Raw genomic sequence first — 22,991 nt, forward strand, 5'->3', positions numbered from 1 at the left:
GTCAACACCAAACAATACTGATATTTGAGACTCTGGTATGGCTATGCTGTACTAACTCAGATTGTCCCATTCATAAGAATCTTACTTTCAGCAATGCAGTTATTATGCTGGAACTGGTTAAATGTGCCTTATTATTTGAACTCCAGTTCTTCTTCAGGATCATTTCAGGTATGATAGAGAGGGATGTAAAAGGGATGGGGTTGTATTGCTATTGTGGAGAATGTCACAGCTGTATTAAGAGGGGACATCTTGCTGGGCTTATCCACCAAGCCAATATGGATAGAACTCAGGAATAAGAAAAGGTAGAATTGCTATGATATGGTTTTACTACAGGCGTCCCAATAGCCAGCAGGATGTGGAGGAATAGATATGTAAGCAGATCATGGAAATATGGGGAAAAAAACAGGTTTGTTGTAGTGTGTAAATGTAACTTTCTCAATATTCATTGGCACTGCCTTAGTGCCAGGGGCTTGGATGGAGTAGAATTTGTCACATTTACCCAAGAGGGTTTCTTAAAACAATATGTGGATGGTCCAACTAGGGATGGTGCCTGACCTTGCATTTGGCCTGGCCAGGTGATTGAAGTTGCAGTGGGGAAGCATTTTGGGAACAATGATCATAAGGACTGGTTAGGGATAGTTGACATGGCTTTATGCATGGGAAATCATGCCTCACAAAATTGATTGAGTTTTTTGAAGAAGTAACAAAGAGGATAGATGAGGGCAGAGCAGTACATGTGATCTGTATGGACTTCAGTAAGGTGTTCGACAAGGTTCCCCATGGGAGACTGATTAGCAAGTTTAGATCTCATGGAATACAGGGAGAACTCACCAATTGGATAAGAACAGGGTCAAAGGTAGAAGACAGAGGATGGTGGTGGTGGAGGGTTGTTTTTCAGACTGGAGGCCTGTGACCAGTGGAGTCCCACAAGGATCGGTGCTGGGTCAACTACTTTACATCATTTATATAAATGATTTGGATGTGAACATAAGAGGTGTAGTTAGTAAGTTTGCTGATGACACAAAATTGGAGATGTAGTGGACAGCGAAGAGGGTTAGCTCAGATTACAACGGGATCTTGATCAAATGGGCAAATGGGCTGAGGAGTGGCAGATGGAGGTTAATTTAGATAAATGTGAGGTGCTGCATTTTGGGAAAGCAAATCTTAGCAGGACTTAATGGTAAGATCCTAGGGAGTGTTGCTGAACAATGAGACCTTGGAGTACAGGTTCATAGCTCCTTGAAGGTGGAGTCACAGGTAGGTCGGAGAGTGAAGAAGGCGCTTGGTATGCTTTCCTTTATTGGTCAGAGTATTGAGTACAGGAGTTGGGAGGTCACGCTGCGGCTGAATGGGACATTGGTTAGGCCACTGTTGGAATATTGCGTGCAATTCTGGTTTCCTTCATATCGGAAAGGTGTTGTGAAACTTGAAAAGGTTCAGAAAAGATTTTCAAGGATGTTGCCAGGATTGAAGGATTTGAGCTATAGGGAGGGGCTGAACAGGCTGGGGCTGTTTTCCCTGGAGTGTCGGAGGCTGAGGGGGTGACCTTATAGAGGTTTATAAAATCATTAGGGACATGAATAGGATAAATAGATAAAGTCTTTTCCCTCGGGTGGGGGAGTCCAGAACTAGAGGACATAGGTTTATGGTGAGAGGGGACAGATATAAAAGAGACCTAAGAGAAACTTTTTCACACAGAAGGTGGTATGTGTATGGACTGATCTGCCAGAGGAAGTGGTGGAGGCTAATACAATTGCAACATTTAAAAGGCTTCTCAATGGATATATTAATAGGAAGGGTTTGGAGGGATTTGGGCAGGGCGCTGGCAGGTGGGACTACATTGGGTTGGGATATCTGGTCGGCGTGGATGAGTTAGACCAAAGGGTCTGTCCCGTGCTGTACATCTCTTTGACGCTTTGACTCTTAGTCTTAAGATGGATATAGATAAGACTGGTGCTTGGGTGTAAGTGCTAAGTTGAGAGAAAAATCTTCTAGGAGAAAGTGAGGACTGCAGATGCTGGAGATCAGAGCTGAAAATGTGTTGCTGGAAAAGCGCAGCAGGTCAGGCAGCATCCAAGGAGCAGGAGAATCGATGTTTCAGGCATGAGCCTTTCTACAGGAAACCTGAAGAAGGGCTCATGCCTGAAACGTCGATTCTCCTGCCCCTTGAATGCTGCCTGGCCTGCTGAGCTTTTTCAGCAACACATTTTCAGCTAAGTTGAGGGAAGGCTAATTACAGCAATAGAAAAATTGGAATGGGCGTGACTGTACAAAGGTAAAACCATCTCTGACAATTTGGAGTTTTTTAAAGACCAATTGATCAAAGTTCTGAACTAGCATGTTCCTGTGAGGATGAAAAATACAGAAGATAATACCTCATCATCAGAGTTCCCGAATCTTAAAAGATGAGTCAAGAAGAAAAAGGAAGCATATGTCAGTGGAAGGAAACGGAAATCAAACAAGGACCTTGAGAAATATAAAGGAAACAGGAAAGAAGGAATAAAGAGGGTTAGCTTACATAGAACATAGAGCATTACAGCGCAGTACAGGCCCTTCGACCCTTGACATTGTGCCGACCTGTGAAACCAATCTAAAGCCCATCAAACCTACACTATTCCATTTTCATTCATATGATTATCCAATGATTAAATACCCTTAATGTTGGCAAGTCTATTACTGTTGCAGGCAGAACATTTGACACCCTTACTACTCTCTGAGCAAAGAAACTACCTCTGACATCTGTCCTATATCTTTCACCCCTCAATTCAAACTATGTCCCCTCATGCTAGCCATCACCATCCGAGGAAAAAGGCTGTCACTGTCACTGTCCACCCTATCTAATCCTCTGATTATATTGTATGCTTCTATTAAGTCACCTCTTAACCTCTTTCTCTCTAATGAAAATAACCTCAAGTCCCTCAGCTTTTCTTCCTCACACTCTGGGTGGCATTGTGGCGCAGTGGTGAGCATTGCTGCCTCACAGTGCCAGAGACCTGGGTTCAATTCCCGCCTCGGGCAACTGTCTGTGTGGAGTTTGCACATTCTCCCCGTGTCTGTGTGGGTTTCCTCCGGGTGCTCCGGTTTCCTCCACAGTCCAAAGATGTGCAGGTTAGGTGAATTGGCCATGCTAAATTCCCTGTAGTGTCTGGTGAAGGGGTAAATATAGGGGAATGGGTCTGGGTGGGTTGCTCTTCAGAGGGTCGGTGTGGACTTGTTGGGCTGAAGGGCCTATTACCACACTGTAATTAATCTAATCTAATCTAAACCTTCCCTCCATATCAGGTAACATCCTGGTAAATCTCCTCTGAACCCTTTCCAATGCTTCTACATCCTTCCTATAATGCGGCGACCAGAACTGTATGCACTACTCCAAGTGTGGGCGCGCCAGAGTTTTGTACAGCTGCAACATGACTTCATGGCTCTGAAACTCAATTCCTCTACCAATAAAAGATAACACATTGTATGTCTTCTTAACAACCCTATCAACTTGGGTGGCAACTTTCAGGGATCTGTGCACATAGACACAGATCTCTTTGCTCATCCACACTACCAAGAATCTTCCCATTAGCCCAGTACTCTGTATTCCTGTTACTCCCAAGTGCCATACCTCCCTCTCTTTTGCCACCTTCTCTGATCTTACTGAAACATCTAAACCCCAGAACCTACAACCTGATCCATTTCCTTGGCAAATATGTTTAAAGAGCATCCCAAGGCATTTTATACATCTATTAGAAGGAGAAGGTCACTTGGAAAATGACAGGTCCACTCATTGACAAAGATGGGAATTTATGTTGAGAACCAGAATTATATTGGAAGTAGGTGAGATCCTTAATGAGTATTTTATGTCAGTATTCACCAAGGAGAAGGACATGGATAAAGATTAGGGAGGTCTGTGTTGATATCCAGGGCATGTCAATAATTAGAAGGAGATGGTGTTCGGAAAAGCATTAAGATATTTAAGTCTCAGGGCCTGATGGAATCTCTCCCAGGATAGTGAGGGAGGCAAGAGAGGAGATTGCTGGGGCCTTAACAAAGATCTTTCTATCCTGTTTAGGTACAGGTGAGGTCCCAGAACAGTGGAGAATAGATAATGTGGTTCCTTTGTTTAGGAAAAGCAACAGGAATAATTCAGGAAATTATTGGTCAGTGAACATTACATCAGAGGAAGGGAAATCATTGGAGAAGATTCTTAGATTCAGGATTTATTCACAGAACGGATTTATTTGGGGTCATCAGCAGGAGGAAGTCTTGTCTCAAACTTGATTGCTGTACTGTTCTATGTTCTACTGCTCTATTATTTTCTGACTGTTTTAGGGAATGCAATGAAAAAGTTAATCATGCCACTTGATATCTCTTATGTTTCCCTGGAATAATTCGATAAGTGCCTGGTCAGGCAACTATGTGCACGTTATCCCTTTAAACATAAAAGTACTAGGAATGTAAAGTTGGTATTGAATCCATGGAGCCTGTATTACAAATGTTGTGTTCTGTCCCATGGTCAATATCTCTGTAGCTTTAAGAGATATACAGTGATAATATCATGAATATATAACCCGAGATTATAAAGATCTCCAATCCCAATTTATCTCGGATTGCTTGAAGGATGGCATGCTCCTCTGCTGTCCCAGCTAATTTAGTGTCTGAGGAATGTAATGTTTGTATTTAATAATTAAATATAATAAATGTCTGAAGGATTTTTCAATATCACAACTTCCGCACAGTTTTTTATGCTACGGAAGATAACATAAGCATTAGTACAGCAGAAGAAAACACTAATTGTGGCACAATCATTATAACAACGATATTTGTTTCTCTCCTCATTGTAAATATAATTTTATTTTTGTGGAAAGTGTGTTAACTGTTGTGTCATTTCTTAGATATGTCAGCATATGTTTTGCTTCATGTGTACATTGAGCTAATTTTTAAAATTGTGTCCACAGTGGAAGTGTACATTGAAAATTGTAATCTGCTAAAAGGAGAATTTTCTATTAACTCGTTAAAATACATTTGCAACATACCGAAAGAAAGAGTTAATTTTTTCTCATACATGGTAAGCAAACTATAGATAAAACGTTTACAGAACTTCAGTGCATCATAATCAATATGAAAATGTAAAAATAAGTAGTTTTTCCAATACCGAACCAGGAATCAGTTCAGTCCAACCTGTATATCTGTCATGAACCAGCCAGTAAAGATAAATTTAATGATGAACACTGACTTGAATTGAATTTATCCAAATGCTTTATAATTTTCATTATTTTGGAACTGGAGTATGATAATTAGATATGATATCAGAGTATTATAATTGGAAGGTATATCAGGGAGATGATCTGTCTTTGTGCCAATTGGTCTTGTCGTATCTTCCCACTAAAAGGCAAAGGAATATAGTTTACACAGGCTGCATGTCAGCAGTTTTGCCAAATGTTGCAATGAACTCTCCAACTAACCGGTATGAATAGCAAAGTAATGTCACTGACAGGTAATGCAGCAAAACTCTATCAGGTTTTCTGTGCCTGACTCACTCTAGGCTAACATCCATTAATGTGGTGTTCATGTATGTTGGTTTATTTTCCAGTTGGCTAGCCCTATCATTTGTTTTCCTACCGAGGAGTTGCAGGTATTACCCGATGTGGAATTTCACCAAATATCTACATTTGAGGTATTAAGAGCAGCAATGTGGCTACTTGACCTGAAAATCCTTTTCCGTCCTAAGCTAGAAGCATTTTCTCTTCCTTATCTGTATACTGACACCTATCCCATACTGTTAAGTCAAGCTTACTAACTGCATTCCCCAGGATGTGTGTAGCTGTTTGACATTTATGAATGATGCTAAAAGATAACTGGCAATATGATGACATCCTGTCTCAGTTTTAGGTAATGTTGGCAAGCTCTTCCTCAAGGCCTTCAATGGCAGAAAAATTATCCTTTGCACAGATCATGGCAAAGTAGCAATAAATTTAAGGAGAAAGAATAAATGAAGGAAGCTTTCATCTATCTTTACTATGCCTTGTTTTTGGATGCATTGTTGTTTAAAATGACGTCCTCTTCTGAGCCAGTTTGTTTCCTTATATTTTCCTGTCACAAGCAAATGACCTATTGTAGACTAAATAAATCCATGTTCAGGGGCATATTTCGCTGTTTTATAAATAGCTCAATATTTTAAATCACATTGCTTGTCTTATTTTTATCATTAGAATTGCTTTTCAAAGTGGAAGCAAAGTAAATTTTTCTCCTTGGGATATTTGGAGAGGAAGTTGTATTAGGTTATATTTGGCTGGGACTGTGACGTCAGAAATGCAGTCAGGTTACCCACCCACCTGAGATCAAGTTTCATACATCAGCAGCAGCAATTAGAGCTTGGCAGCAATTAACTTCTCTTTGTCTAAACTTACCATAGCCTGCTGTTTCCTAGCATCCATTTTTGCATTGAAATAGTGCAACGCAATGAACAGGATTTTTTGACTGCTGAAGTCTGAGCCTTTGACACTTTGGAATAGCAAATAGTCTGTTGGACACACTCACCATGCAAGGTATGTCTTCTACAGTATTCTGTACTTCAGACTCTTGTGCTGTTAAATAACAACTTACTTCTTGTGTGTGAATGACTGGCAGAAGAAAATTAGTTTGTAAGTTTTAAACCAAGTTAAATTGATGAACATCTTTAAGGGGCAATCACATAGATTGTATTAAAACATTGACCTGTTTAAAATCTGCAACTAAAAAGAACTGAAACAGCATAAACATGCATTTGAACCAGTTGGAAGAATATTTTAATAAAATTGAAGTACTGTGCAATTCCTTATGAAGCAACCAATAAATTGTTATATTTTCCTCAACAACCCTCCTTAATATGTTCAGTGTATTTATTTTTATATTCATTATTATTCGGGGACAAAGGAGGTTAGCTTAGTCTTCAATTTTTTGTGCTGTTTTTAACTTTTATCAACGCTGTCCATTGTCCACTTCTGCAGCATCAACCCACATGATTGCACATGCATTATGTTATTCAAATTTGGTGTGTTGTATAATTTATGACACTGGTGACAGAGGAGCATTTACTCTTGATCAACAAGGTTGATGTGATAAAAACTGACATGCCATAGTCGTGAAATATTAGATTTTCTGTGATTACTTTTTTTCTTTATAATAATTATTCTTCAGTTCATTTTATGGGCTGGTATATTTGTAAATTGGAAACCTTACATTGAAATACTTTACCACAGGCATTATCTGCTTTGGTGAAACCTGACATAAAGATGGCTCTGTCAACCTTGCCATCCCTCTGTCCCCCGTGAATTTTCATAGGGAAGCTTGTTTGAATAATTCTGAAGGGCTCATGTTGGAACTGTGTCAGGAAGCCCACTGCAGGAAAAGGGTGAAAGAATTGGCATTGAGGTAAAAATAATGACTGCAGATACTGGAAACCAGATTCTGGATTACCTGATGAAGGGCTTTTGCCCGAAACGTCGATTTTCCTGCTCCTTGGATGCTGTCTGAACTGCTGTGCTTTTCTAGCACCACTCTAATCCAGAATTGGCATTGAGCAAAATAAGCGCTTGTAATAGTGGAACCACTACATCCTTGGTACTTCCAAATATATTTTAATTTTAAACATTTCCCCCAGATTGAGTGTAATGAGGCACAATATGTTTGCTACTACAGCTGTACGCTAGTAAGACTGCATTCTTAGATCTGCCATATAGCAGGATGCTTTATAATGTTTTACTTCCTTAAGATAATTTCATATGGTCCCTCGTAATGGTCTGAATGGTCCAGTGAGCCGTCCAGTTATACAAACTACTAAAACATCTGTAGAAAGCAAATAAATCAGCTAGGCTACCTGGTATTTACTAAGACACAATGGCAAACCTGTCGATCTTGCAAAGTCCTCCTTGCCACCATTTTTGTGCTTAGTGTCAAAACTGGGAGAACTGTCTCACAGACTCATTAAGGAGCAACTGACAATCATACTCACGGATCAAAGCTCAAACATATTGTCCCAGCCAGCACCATCGTCATCCCTTGGTGTATCCTGTTCCACTAACAGGAGCGTTTCAGCAGAGGTGAGAGTACAGTGGTACACAGTCAGGAGTGTGTAGCCCCAGGAGCCTGCTGAAAACTCCTGCTGATCACCTTATACCACCACAGGGGTGAGGGAACCAACAAGAAGGAATGACATGTTTGACCTCATCCTCCACATCCTGCCGGCTGAAGATGCCACTCTCTGTGTTAGCATCAATAAGAGCGTAACCTGAGCATTTGTGAGCAGGTTATCCTTTTGCAACTGCTTCTTCATAGCACAATCTGAAGTCTGACATGACGTAAATTCTTTTTTCAAGAAACATAATATTATGATCTTATCATTATAAATTAAATTAGGCTATGTGGCTTATCTGGTTCTTTTCAAATAGAACATTTGAATCCCATGATCCTGGTATCAAACTGCCCCAGTGCCTTAAACACATATGTTTTCCATAAGACTGTTCTGGCTGTTAGTAACTCTGTGAATCGTAATGTTTGCGTAACCCTGTCCTTGTTCCTCTCCCACAAATTTATGTTTTGTTGTTTTTGCCTGTGGTGATTATTTAACTTAACTGTTCAAGATTCATTTTCTCTTCTTCATAATCAGCTTGCAAAACTCCCAACATTAGATTTGATTGCGCAATTGTACAGCATTTGCTAGATAACACAAAGTATGTGAAGAATTACAATGACAACAAACTGAGAATAGTCATTTTGGCTCCTGATGTGGTGCACTTGCAGGTGTTGCAATGTATATATTAATACAAAGACCCTGTTCTTTGCAGACGGGAAGAACATGTATACAGACTGCATCTCAACAAATGCCTTGACCAATTGGAGTCAACCCATCTCAATTAAAATTTAACTTCAAAGTTTGTGAGAAGATTTCTACCTCGGGTGCTCATTGTTGTGGTTGTGTTCGCCGAGCTGGGGATTTGTGTTGCAGACATTTCGCCCCCTGTCTCGGTGACATTCTCAGTGCTTGGGAGCCTCCTGTGAAGCGCCTCTGTGATCTTTCCTCCGGCATTTGTAGTGGTTTGAATCTGCCGCTTCCGGTTGTCAGTTCCAGCTGTCCGTTGCAGTGGCCGGTATATTGGGTCCAGATCGATGTGTTTATTGATAGAATCTGTGGATCATAACAGCACGCAAATCCACAGCCACTCTCAGACAACAACTCACTAGGACAAAGGACCCGATACCCAGCATGAGCAAAACCAACGTAGTGTACAAAATCCCATGCAAGGACTGCAAAAAACACTACATAGGGCAAACAGGAAGACAGCTAACGATCCGTATCCATGTACACCAACTAGCCACGAAACGACACGACCAGCTATCCTTAGTAGCCACACACGTGGATGACAAGCAACATGAGTTCGACTAGGACAACGCTACTATTATAGGACAAGCCAAGCAGAGAATAGCCAGGGAATTCCTAGAGGCATGGCACTCATCCACAGATTCTATCAACAAGCACATCGACCTGACCCAATATACCGGCCACTGCAGTGGACAGCTGGAACTGACAACCAGAAGCGGCAGAGACAAACCACTATAAATGCCGGAGGAAAGATCACAGAAGCGCTTCGGGAGGCTCCCAAGCACTGAGGATGTCACCTAGACAGGAGATGAAACGTCTGCAACACAAATTCCCAGCTCGGCGAACAGAACCACAACAATAAAATTTAACTAATGCTTTACAGTCAACTCTCAGTCATCTTGAACCGGTTCATTCTTCATGCCAATCAGAGTCATTTTTCCAACAAATCTACACTGTCCTTTCATTCAGTAGAAATGTTAGTTTTCCCATTAAATTGTTGTTCTTGTGAATTGTCTTGATCAGTGCAAGATTAAAAGCTTTGACAAAATGTCTTTTTTTCCAGCAATATGCAATTTCTGTACAATCTGAGGGCCTTTATTTTGTGATAGTCCATAATATTCCCCTTGCTAGGCATCAAAATCTCCAACAATATTACATTTAAGCTATGGATTTTATTTTGAAGACTTAGCTTATTTCTAAATAACATATAATGTATGTAATGTTTTGAATGCTTTCTGCATGTTAAGATCAAGATGTAAAGATCGAGATGGTGGCTCAGTGGTTAACACTGCTGCCTCTCAGCACCAGAGACCCGGGTTCGATTCCTGCCTCGGGTGACTGTCTATGTGTAGTTTGCACATTCTTCCGTGTCTGCATGGGTTTTCTCCGGGTGCTCCGGTTTCCTCCCACAATCCCAAGGTGTGCATGTCAAGTGAATTGGCCATGCTAAATTGCCCATGCTAAATTGCCCATAGTGTTAGGTGCATTAGTTACCTAACACTAACTGACATTAGTCAGGGGTAAATATGGGGAATGGGTCTGGATGGGTTACTCTCAGAGGGTCATTGTGGACTTGTTGGGCAGAAGGGCCTGTTTCCATACTGTAAGGAATCTAATCTAATCAAATCAAAATATTAGGGAGGTTTAAATGGTCTTGACCACAGTAATTTATTCCTATTTATTATCCAAATAACTCAATTCCTAAAATTTGTAGGTCTTTCTTGCAAACCTGTTTTAAAAGTATGATGATGTGTGAGCATGTTTGTCAAGATTCTTCATGGTGATGCTTATATATTGAAAATGTAACAAGCAGTTATGCCATTAATAAATTTGTTCCTCTCCATAAACTTGACAACACCAATGTTATAAAAAGGATCAGGTGCATTATGTATGTTAATCATCTGTAACTTTAAAATGGCTAACATTCCTGAAGAAGGGCTTATGCCCGAAACGTCGATTCTCCTGTTCCCTGGATGCTGCCTGACCTGCTGCGCTTTTCCAGCAACACATTTTCAGCTCTGATCTCCAGCATCTGCAGACCTCACTTTCTCCTCTAACATTTACCATAGCTTATTAAAGTTCTTTACAAATGAGATAAATATTTAAATATCCACATTTGGTATTAGAGATAAGTTTTTATTCTGCTTCTTTCATCTAAAAATTTAATGAACCACCAGCCCAGTTGATCTGAACATCTTGACATACAATGTTAATACTTGAGGACTAAATGGGACTATGTAAAACCAAGAATGAACATTTGAGGTGCATTGCAAATCTAAAACAAAAAAAAGTCTAATGGTTTCAGCCTGTTGCTTATTTATCAAGAGTCAATGTTACTAATGTCAGGAAATGTGATGCCATTATTTCAGAGAACAAGCATCATCATCAGAGAGCAAGCAATCAAACACATTGCATTCCACTGTCTGTAAAGCTGTCCCCACAGAAACAATATAGAAAGCCTGGCAGCATTCTGCTCCATTAGACGCTCTTATTTGGGGTCATTTCATGAGTACGTGGGCATAGAAACAACTGTTACAGCAGGTGTCAATTCAAGATGCTTGGTGATTCTCTTTACACCACTTTGGCACTGTCAGGAATTAAACATTATATTTAGTGAATCAATTACAACAGTGACATTCACTGATCTCCAAAGCCTGTTTCACAGTGTCATGGGAGATGAGATCAGAAGTGTGAGTGGATCAGCAATGTTGTGTCCTTCATCCACCTGATTAGCAGGCTGCCTTTGCACAACTGAATTCCTTTATATCTCTTTTATAAATACACATGAAAATCTCTCTGAGACCTTTATCCATGCTTGGGGAATTTTTCAATCCTTTAAACTCAGTCTGTGTGCGGAATGATCATTGGTTCTATAGAACCATGTTAGCTCCTGGCCATGATTGCAACAAAATGAAATAGAAATTCAAAGCAAAATAATTTCTAAAATAATCTGATGATTTGGGGGGCCCTTTCATATTTTGTCATGTACCTCGGAGCCCCATGAACTCCCAGCTGAGAACCCTTACTTGAGTGTATTTGTTATTATTTACAACCCTGCTGTGCTCTTAACTGATTCTAATTCTTCCTTAATAACCCTCTTTGTTAGAAATAGAAAAAAACTGTGCATGCTAAATTTGGCTTCTGAAACGTTACTCATTTCTAGTTCCCTCTTTGTCTCTCTGACTGGAATGTTTACATCTTTGAATCTTCAATTAATCTTCCTCACATATCTCCCATGAAGCAGTAGAATTCTTTCTTCCTACTTATTTTAGATTGTATTGTTAATTAGTTTAGATCAAATTTCCTTACTCTACGTTTTTAATCTTTAATATGAGCCTCATCTCTTAACGATAGAATATCTATAGTTCGATAGAACATCAATTGAACTATATCCCATTGGCACTCACATTACACTCTTGTACTCTTATTGCTCTATTACTTAACAATTGACCCTTTTTATGTGTATACCTATCTGTTAGTTTATAGTATTGATTTATTACCATTCATGTAAAATACAATGATCTCTGCTACATCGAGTACCCCTCCTTCTTTGTCTAGGATACTATCTGGGTCACTTATTAATGGCAACCTGAGTGCATAATTTCTTATAAATATTCTAGCAGTGAAAGGCAATATCTTTTTGAAATTACAGAACTACATTAAACGGTTGACAATTCATGGGCCTGCATGCAGTGATTTCAGAGAATGTGTTTTTTCTCAGCACTGCATCCTTTTGGCAGTGCTGGTCCATAAAATCACTCCTTTGAATAGATTTAGTAATTTACATGGATTAGGCTATGTTCACTTACCTCTTCAGTATTTTCATAACTGACAAATAATGAATGTTCATCAGAAATGCATTTTACAGAGAAAAGGATCAACACTTATCTGAAAAGCCTTTGACTGTTCCTCTTGATTTGGAGCATGCGTATTATAGGAGAACCTCATTATTCAAGTCCATTGACCTCATTAAACTAATATTCACATGCCAACAATACCATTCAGTAATGTATGCAACAATAACAACAGTGGAGAGTTTGAGAGATGGTGGAGGATTTTAGAACTGGGTATCGTCCGTATGTATATACAAGATCCTATATTTATGGGTTATGTCACCACTAACCAGCATCTAAGGCAGAGGTGGGGCCAAGGTTAGATCCTCGGGAACCTTGGAGGTAATAGTACAAGGGCAAGTGGAGATGTTAATTTTGCAAATGCTGAATTTATGATTGGACGAAGAAGATTGGAACCGAGGGTATTGGGCAAAGGAGAGGTGTTGGAGGGCATGCATTGTTGAGAACGAGAAAGGTTGCAGCAAAGTTAATAGTTACAGTCACAGTGTTATTTGTGACTTTCATTAAGGCAGGTTCAGTTCTGAGGGAGGGGGCTGAAACCCATTTTTTTAAAGCAAGCTCCAAGGCCCTATGATTTGCGAGTAAAACTTTGTACCATGACACACAAGTGAAGATTTGCTGTTTCATTTGTCATTTAACTGAGCATTACCTTCTTCTTTGTGCATGCAGATGTTCAAGTCACATTGTGTACACAAAGCCAGCAGTTTACAAACTCCAACAAGTATGAACAAATATTCAAGAGACTTAATAATTATCAGTTATTCAATGGAAAATCATGTAATTGCTGTGAGAGAAAACCTACAGAAATACCATGCAACTAAATCAGCAGTTATCAAGTAATTAACAGAATATAATGACAGATTAAAATATATCTGATACTGGGGACCGTCCCACCATGCTATATTCTGTACAGCCCAGTTCCAAACCCACTAATGGACTATAGGGGTGTTATGATAAAGAACCTTTTATAGTAGTCATTGTCAAGTCACTTGCTAAATCAAGATGCCTGTTAGGAGTAAAAAAGAAATTGGACAGAAAATACAATATGCCGCATCAGTCCTAATCATTAACATACTGTCTCTGTGCTCATTCTAATGTTTCCCTCTGATTTGGGGTAATGGGAAATACCAAATGTGTGCACACTCAGTTTTCTATTGAAAACTGATGGAATCATTGTACATTCCGCAGAAGAATAAATAAATTCTGACTGTCTCCCCATTAAACTCACCACATTTGTGAAAAGGAGGTACTGATTTTGGTTTTTGTTTATGCAGCCTAAAATCCTCCAATTTACATTTCAAAATAAAGCAAAAGAGCAAGTAGAGAAAGAATAGGGCCCCTTATTTTGCATCAGGTTTTATGTGATGAAAGAAATAGAAGCTAGAGAACTCCGGGAAATAAATATTGATGTTTCAAAAGTAGTTCACATTACAGAAGAGGAAATGCTGAAGATTTTAAGCAAACATTAACATGCATAAATCGCAGGGACCTAATCAAGTATATCCCAGAACATTGTAGGAAGTTAAGGAAGAAATTGAGGGGTGAGGTGCCAGAGGTCTGGAGGATGGCTGATTTTGTGCTTTTATTTAAGAAAGGCTGGAAGGAGGGCTCGGAACTATAGACCTGTGAGCCTGACATCAGTGGTGGAAAGTTGTTGAAGGTGATTCTGAAATATAGGATTCACATGCATTTGTAGGGGCAAGAACTGACTAGGGATAGTCAGCATGGCTTCGTGCGAGGAAATTGTGGCTCACAAACTTGACTAAGTTTTTTGAGTAAGTAACCAAGAAGATTGATGAGGGCAGAGCAGTAGACATTGTTTACTTGGACTTTGGTAAAGCCTTTGACAAGGTTCTGCATTGAACTAATGAGTAAAGTTACATCACGTGGGATTCAGACTGAGCTTGCCAATTGGATACAAAATTAGCGTTATGGCTGCCTAAGATGGTGGTAGTAGAGGGTTCAACAGGGATCAGTATTGGGTCTGTTTTTGTTTGTCACTTATGTGAGCAATTTGGATGAGAATTTCAGAGGCATGGTTAGTAAGTTTGCAGATGACACCAAAATTGGTGGTACGGTGGACAGTGAAGAAGGTTATCTAAAAGATTACAAACAGACCTTGATCAATTGTGTCAATTGACTTAGGAGTGGCAGATGGAGTTTAATATAGATAAGTGCGAGGTATTGGATTTTGGTAATACAAACAAGGGCAGGACTTATTCAATTAATGGTAGTGTCCTGAATAGTGTTGTAGAGCAGAGAGACCTTGGGGTTCAGGTGGAATATTCTTTGAAATTTGTGTCATAGATTGGGTGGTTAAGATGGCATTCAGCACACTTGCCTCCATTGCTCAGACCTTTGAGTATAGGAGTTGGGACGTCATGTTGAGGTTGTGCAGAATGTTGGTGAGGCCTCTTCTGGAATATTCTGTGTGCAGTTCTGGTTGCCCTGTTATAGGAAGGATATTAATAAACTGGAGAGGGTTCAGAGAAGTTGCTGGGAATGGAGGGTTTGAGATGTAATAATAGACTGGAATGGGTGGGACTTTTTTTATACAATGTGGTTCATATGTGGAATGAACTGCAGGAAGAAGTGGTGGTTGCAGGTATAGTTACAACATTTAAAAGACATTTGGATAAGTTCTTGAATAGGAAATGGTTGGAGGGCTACGAGCCAAATGCAGGCAAGTGGGACAAGTTCATTTTGGGGACATAGTCAGCATGGACTAGTTGGACCCAAGGATTTATTTTCATGTTGTATGACTCTATAACCATGCTTTAGAAGTTTGGCATTAACTTTGAAATTAAATCAGAAAATATTATACTCCTTCAAATTTGACTGTCTTTCTCTTCAGTTATATGTATTACTTATACATGAAATTGCATCTCCCACTGACAAATAATAATTTAGTTTCAAAATCAAAACTGTGGCACATTCCAGTGATGCTGCTAGATTCATCCAAGTTCAGGAAACCCATGTTTCAAATGAGTATTGTGTCAGCTTGGCTCAGTTGCTAGCCATTTTTGTGGCATGGAAATGCTGGTTTTTGGATGAGATATTGAATGAAGCAATAACTATTGCGTTTTAAAATCATTTGGACATTCTTTGGTTAGAATAGGATCCCTTAAATTTTGATGATTCCTGTAGTGACTGATCATTTTTATGAAAAGATATAAAATTCCCAGTGTCCATTGCCACGAATCACACAATAAGATTTCCTGATTTAAAACTTTGTACTTAAACAAACTAAAATCAGCATTGTTTAAACATTACTGAGGCGACTAATACATGAATATGTAAAAAATATGTTGTAAATGTGAATTACAGGAAAAAGTACTCAAACATTTTTACATAACTGAAGATCTGATATGACAGTCATACATTACACTGCACCCGTGAGCAGAAACAGAGTGGAATCTAATTGGGGTCTGAGCAGCATGAGCTATGGTGAGATTTGTAGCAGCATGAGATGGGAGGTCCAGCAATGTATATCTTGATGTCAGGAGCACATTACATTGTCTTTTATACTCCTGCTGAATGACGAGGGTCTCACTGCAGAGTTCTGCTGAGTGACGAGGTTCTCACTGCAGATTTCTGCTGAGTGACGAGGGTCTCACTGCAGAGTTCTGCTGAGTGACGAGGGTCTCACTGTAGAGTTCTGCTGAGTGACAGGGTTCTCACTGCAGAGTTCTGCTGAGTGACGAGGTTCTCATTGTAGAGTTCTGAGTGACGGGGTTCTCACTGCAGAGTTCTGCTGAGTGACGAGGGTCTCACTGCAGAGTTCTGCTGAGTGACGAGGGTCTCACTGCAGAGTTCTGCTGAGTGACGGGGTTCTCACTGTAAAGTTCTGCTGAGTGACGAGGGTCTCACTGCAGAGTTCTGCTGAGTGACGAGGGTCTCACTGCAGAGTTCTGCTGAGTGACGAGGTTCTCACTGCAGAGTTCTGCTGAGTGACGGGATCCTCACTGTATAGTTCTGCAGAGTGACAAGGTTCTCACTGCAGAGTGACGAGGTTCTCACTGTAGAGTGACGAGGTTCTCACTGCAGAGTGACGAGGTTCTCACTGTAGAGTGACGAGGTTCTCACTGTAGAGTGACGTGGTTCTCACTGCAGAGTGACGAGGTTCTCACTGCAGAGTGACGAGGTTCTCACTGCAGAGTTCTGCTGAGTGACGAGTGTCTCTCTGCAGGGCTCTGCTAAATGATGAGTTTGTCACTGACACATCTGCAGGCAAGTGTCTCACTGAACAGCAATGAGTTGCCAGCTCAGGGAGATTATTGTTTGTTAAATACTTTGTTAATTGTTTGACTCACTGTGACACATCTGCAATATGCTTACAGTATGCCTTTGGACTTTAATGTCACTCATGGGAGCACACTGACACTTATCACTGGAATAGCAGTGCTGCTGCAAGGGCACTTTAAGCGGTTGCATTGGGCTGCTTGTCATGGCTTCTCAGTTGCTCTCTTAATGCTCACTCACTTTGCATCTACATGCAGGCTTACAGAATCTCTGCCTGGTCGCCTGAGCCAGAGCTTGAGAGTGTGGTGCTGGAAAAGCACAGCAAGTCAGGCAGCATCCGAGGAGCAGGAGAATCGATGTTTCAGGCAAAAGCCCTTCAGGATTGAATTAGGGCATCATTCATTCCTGATTAGCATTTATTGCCGAAAATGAAAACTATTGGAGGTCATGTTGCAGCTGTACAGGACATTGGTTAGGCCACTGTTGGAATGTTGCATGAAATTCTGGTCTCCTTCCTATCGGAAAGATGTTGTGAAACTTGAAAGGGTTCAGAAAAGATTTACAAGGATGTTGCCAGGGTTGGAGGATTTGAGCTATAGGGACAGGCTGAACAGGCTGGGGCTGTTTTCCCTGGAATGTCGGAGGCTGAGGGGTGACCTTATAGAGGTTTACAAAATTATGAGGGGCATCGATAGGGTAAATAGGTAAAGTCTGTTCCCTGGGGTCAGGGAGTTCATAACTAGAGGGCATAGGTTTAGGGTGAGAAGGGAATGATATAAAAGAGACCTACGGGGCAACCTTTTCACACAGAGAGTGGTACAGGCCGGGTGCTGGCAGGTGGGACTAGATTGGGTTGGGATATCTGTTCGGCATCGACGGGTTGGACCGAAGGGTCTGTTTCCATGCTGTACATCTTTATGACTCTATTGGCGTACGAGGTAAGATATCGTGGATAGAAGATTGGCTTACCAACAGGAAACAAGTACTAGGAATAAATCAGTCTTTTCCAGGTTGGTGGAATGTCACAAATGGTGTGCCACAAGGTTCAGTGGTGGGTCCTCAACTCTTCACAATTTATGTTACGGAGTTGGATGATGGGAGCAAAGGTATGGTCGCTAAATTTGTCAATGACACAAAGTAAAATAGGAAAGTGAGTTGTAAAGAGGACATAAGAAGCCACCAAAGTGATAGAGGTAGGTGGTGAGTGAATAAAGATCTGGCAAATGGAGTACTGTGTGGGAAAGTGTGAAGTTGTCTATTTTATCAGAAGGAATAAAAAAGCAGCATGATAACTAAATGGTGAGAAGTTGCAAGCTTGCCAGAGATTCATAGAGAAGTGGGTGTCCCAGTGCATGAATCACAGCAGCTAGTATGCAGGTACTGCAAATAATCAGGAAAGCTAGTAGAATGATATGATTTGTTGTGAGGGGACTTGAATACAAGGATGGGGATGTTATGCTTCAGTTATACAGACTATTGGTGAGACTGTACTGTACTGTGTACAATACTGCTCTCTGTACTTACAGAGGATGTCACTGTGTTAGAAGTAGCTCAGAGAAGGTTTCCTAAATTAATACCTGGATTAAGTAGATTGCCTTTTGAGGAAATGCTAGACAAGCTAGGTCTGTATCCTCTGAAGTTGAGAAAAATGAGGTGACGCAATGGAAACATGCAAGATCCTGAAGGGACTTGACTGGGAGAATAGTGAAAGGATGTTTCATGTTGTGAGGAATTGAGAGTTAGGGCTTTAAAAATAAGATGTCACTCATTTAAAACTGAGATGAGGAAATATTTTTTCTCTTAGAAGGTTAAGAATCTTTGTAACTCCCTGCATCAAAAAACCATGAGCATAAACTCATAAAATATTTTAAGGCAGATGTAGATAGATTCTTGATTACCAAAGGAGTGAAAGATTATTGGGGATATGCAAGAAAGTGGAGTTGAAGTTAAAATTGGATTATTTATTGAATGGAGGGAGCGGGTGCGAAGGGCCCGGTGGCCTACTCTTATTCATTGTTCATATCTATTTTAAAGGCAAAGGTGTACTCACTGATTTTCTTCCTGTCTTGTGATTGCTGTGCTTCTGCATGTTGGGATCTTGATTGTTAATTGTAAACCTCAGTTGTGGGCTCATATGGATGATGAGGAGTCACTGTTAGGAAATGAAAATTCTTAATGATTTCCACTGCTGCTGTAAGCTTTTTCAGCTTTTAGTACAGACTGGTTTCCACTGACCTCTGTTGCACACTTATTGCCACCATGATGTGGCTTCTTAGGTCAAATAAGAAAGATAATGTCTGAGTGCTGACCTACATAGAATCATAAAGATGTACAGCATGGTAACAGACTATTCAGTCCAACTTGTCCATGCTGACCAGATATCCTAACCTAATCTAGTCCCATTTACTAACACAGATCCATATCCCTCAAAACGCTTCCTATTCCTCATCCAGATGTTTTTTAAATGTTGTAATTTTATCAGCCTACTTCACTTCCTCTGGCAGCTCATTCCATACACACAGCATCCTCTGTGTGAAAACATTTCCCACCTAGGTTCTTTTTAATTTTTTCTGCTCCCACCCTAAACCAATACCCTCTCGTTCTGGACTCCCCCACCCCAGGGAAAAGACCTTGTCTAGTTACCCTATCCATGCCCCTCATGATTTTATAAACCTCTATAAGGACACCCTCTATCTCCAACACTCCAGGGAAAACAGCCCCAGCCTATTCAGCCTCTCCCTATAACTCAAATGTTAGCTCACATAACATAAAACAACAAAGATTGCGTGCTTGTTAAGATAGGTGTCTTGGAAATTTCTTAATAACATTAAATGTTTACATAGTTAGAACATATCAGCTTTATATCTAGTCCTGATTCTATGCTTACTAATGTTACAGCTACATATTGTAACACTACACGTAGTTGAATGCAATAACTACCTGCTGTACAGCTCTTGTACTGAGAGACAGATTGCTCAAGCTGAGGCAGGAAACTTGGAAACACATGAAAGAATGACATCTCACTGCCTTGAAAGTACTTTACCTTTCTTTAATCTATACAATACAACAAAGATGTACTATTCTTCCAGACCTGGCTCTTCATGACAGCTGATATCCAGGCCATTGAGGTAGCCATGTATTTGCAAGCCAGGGTCAAAACATCAGTCAGAACTCATGCAGACTCCTCCACCCTTCACATCGGTCTGTGCAAGGTCTCTGGCCAGCTCTCTGCCAGCTGTTCCTTGCTTGCCTCTGCATCTCTGTCAGATCATTAATGTCTGTGTCCAGAGATGGTTCTTCAAAATAGCAGGAGTCTGTTTTCCCACTGCTGTCAGAGCAATAGAGACCTTAGCTGTTTCTTCCAGCTCCAGATGCAGACTAGTGTCAATGTTGTGCTCACTAGAATGTGACCCTGAGCCTGCATTAGATACATTGCTGATGTAAATGCCTCAATTCTCTTGGAGTTTAGGGAGGAAAAATCTGACGGTGCTTCCTCTGAAGGCTCTGACTTGTCAGCAAATTGGTAAATTATGGATTTATGACAATGATTGCAATTGAAGAGAAATGTAAAATCTCCCTTTGAAAATAGAGGAACAAAAGTCAAGATCTATAATTTGCCCAATGGGAGGTGGGAAGGAGGAGACGTGTTTCAAGGACCCAAGCAAATCATTTCCAAGAGAGAGTGGCCATAATGTTCCAGCCATCCTCAGAAAATTACTGAGGGTTATGTTTTCCAATTGCATTCTTTTAAAATGTTTAATTCAGTTCAACCTGATTTATTCTTTCCAGTTTGGATTTGAGTTAGTTAATTGTAGATGTAACCTGAAGAACACCATTAATTTTGTGTAGAAATATTTGGATTTGGTACAAATAAGTTTTACATTGATTAAACACTTTGTGCAAAATAATTTTGAGAAATGTGAAGCTGTCTTATCACTTTTGGCACACCAGGATTCAGTTCTGGTCTGCATGAGGGGATAAAACTGCCTATTTTAATGTGAACTAAATGTGTAGGTCGAACTCATTAACAGTTGTAATAGTCATGCTGACTGTACACAGTTGAGTGCTTTGAAGCACCAAACGTTTTAATCCACTAAAATGGATTAAGCGATGGCACAGTGGCTCAGTGGTTAGCACTGCTGCCTCACAGAGCCAGGAACCTGGGTTCAATTCCCACCTCAGGTGACTGTCTGTGTGGAGTTTGCACATTCTCCCCGTGTCTGTGTGGGTTTCCTCCGGGTGCTCCGGTTTCCTCCCGCAGTCCAAAGATGTGCAGGTTAGGTGAATTGGCCATGCTAAATTGCTCATTGTGTTAGGTACATTAGTCAGGGGTAAATGTAGGGGAATAGGTCTGGGTGGGTTGCTCTTCAGAGGGTTGGTGTGGACTTGTTAGGCGGAAGGGCCTGTTTCCATACTGTAGGAAATCTAATCTAATCATAAATAGACAAGTGTGCACTGTAAAGAAATTTAAGTTTTGAATAATGATGAAGTAGCAAATGTGACCTGCCTAATTATATTTTATGCACAGTTGGGTTTAAAAACTTTGTGGCTTGCACTAATTGCTAATGTATAGCTGTGGAAATTCAATTGCATTATCCTGACCTGCATGGTACCGCATAGTTGGGGCTGATAATGGTGGAGTTACTGGGCTCGTAATTTGTGTCCCAGCGTAATGTTCTGAGGACATTGTGTTAAAATACTATAAGGGCAGCGTTTTATGGCGCAGTATTGCTCTTGCTACCTGTGGATCAGATGCATCTCAGGGTTCAAGTCCCACCTTAGGGTGTGATGTGTCATAATGTGCCAAACAGATTAATTCATGATTTTGTAAAGCTACTTTCAATAACAGTAAGCATGACAACTATCATTGATGTAAAAACCTATCTGGTTCAGTACTGTCAAGTTAACATGTGAATCTAGACCTACAGTAATGTGGTTAACTCTGAAGTTGCTGAGTAGGTCACTCTGTTCAAGAGCAATTAGGGATGCACAGCAAATGTTGTCCTTACAAGTGACACTTGCAATCCATGAAAATAATAGAGTTGGAAAGCACCTAGATTGATTGTAACATCACTGTTTGCATTCCTTTCAATGTTCACAGCTGTTAAGTTGGTAACAAGTGTTTACTATACAGGAACTCTTCATGTAAGTATGATTTGGTAGCTCTTTGTTGGTTGACTTATGCTACACTGCTACAAATGTGAATATATTTGAGTTAAGGACAGAAGTCTCCCTTGCTTCCTCAATTCAACTCAGAGTTGGTCATTTTCAAAATTTATTCATGGGACATGAACATCGCTGGCTGGACGAGCATTTGCTCTTGACCAGCATTTGCTGCTTGACCATGATTGCTTTTGAGAAGGTGGTGGTGAGTTGCCTTCTTGAACCGCTGCAGTCCACGTGCTGTAATTAGACCCACAGTGTCTTTAGGAAGAGAATCCCAAGATTTTAACCCAGCCTCAATGAAAGAACAGTGATATATTTCCAAGTCAGAGTGGTGAATGACTCAGAGGAGAACTTGTAGGTCATGGAATTCCCATGTGTCTACTGTCCTTGTCCTTTTGGATGGAAGTGGTCATGGGTTTGGTAGGTGTTGTCTAAGGGTCATGAGTGAATTTCCATAGTGCATCTTGTAGATAGTACATGTTGCTGCTACTGAGCATCAGTGATGGAGAGTGTGGTGCTTATGGATGTGGTGCCAATGAAAAGGATTGCTTTGTCCTGGATAGTGTCAAGCTCCTTGAGTGCTGTCGGAGCTGCATCCATCCAGGCAAGTGAGAAGTATTTATCACTCTCCTGACTTGTGCTTTGTATAAAGTGAACAGGCTTTGAGGTGTCAGGAGTTACGCACTGCAGTATTCCTAGCCTCTCACCAACTCTTGTTGCTGATGTGTTCATGTGGCGAGTCCAGTTGAGTTTGAGGTCAGTGGTAACCTCCGGGATGTTGACTGGGGGTGATTTAGTGATGGTAATACCATTGAATGTCAAGGTGTGTTGGTTAGATTTTCTCTTATTGGAGATGGTCATTGTTTGACGTTTGTGTGGCGTGAATG

General features: G+C 40.5%; 1 protein-coding gene across 5 annotated transcripts in view; it reads left to right on the forward strand.

The window, feature by feature from the left end:
* znf385b (zinc finger protein 385B) overlaps positions 1-22,991 on the forward strand; it is a 426,346-nt gene that overhangs the window by 215,935 nt on the left and 187,420 nt on the right. Inside the window, exon 1 of one of the 5 annotated variants that reach the window (XM_043693510.1) lies at positions 6,420-6,530. The exons of the other annotated variants lie outside the window; for them this stretch is intronic. Coding sequence (XP_043549445.1) covers positions 6,524-6,530 — 7 coding nt within the window. The 5' untranslated portion in view covers positions 6,420-6,523. Of the gene's footprint in view, positions 1-6,419; positions 6,531-22,991 lie in introns of those variants that run through there. 5 annotated transcript variants of the gene reach the window in all.

Source organism: Chiloscyllium plagiosum, chromosome 7 (genome assembly GCF_004010195.1).
Source record: "Chiloscyllium plagiosum isolate BGI_BamShark_2017 chromosome 7, ASM401019v2, whole genome shotgun sequence".
In the NCBI taxonomy this organism is placed as follows: domain Eukaryota; kingdom Metazoa; phylum Chordata; class Chondrichthyes; order Orectolobiformes; family Hemiscylliidae; genus Chiloscyllium; species Chiloscyllium plagiosum.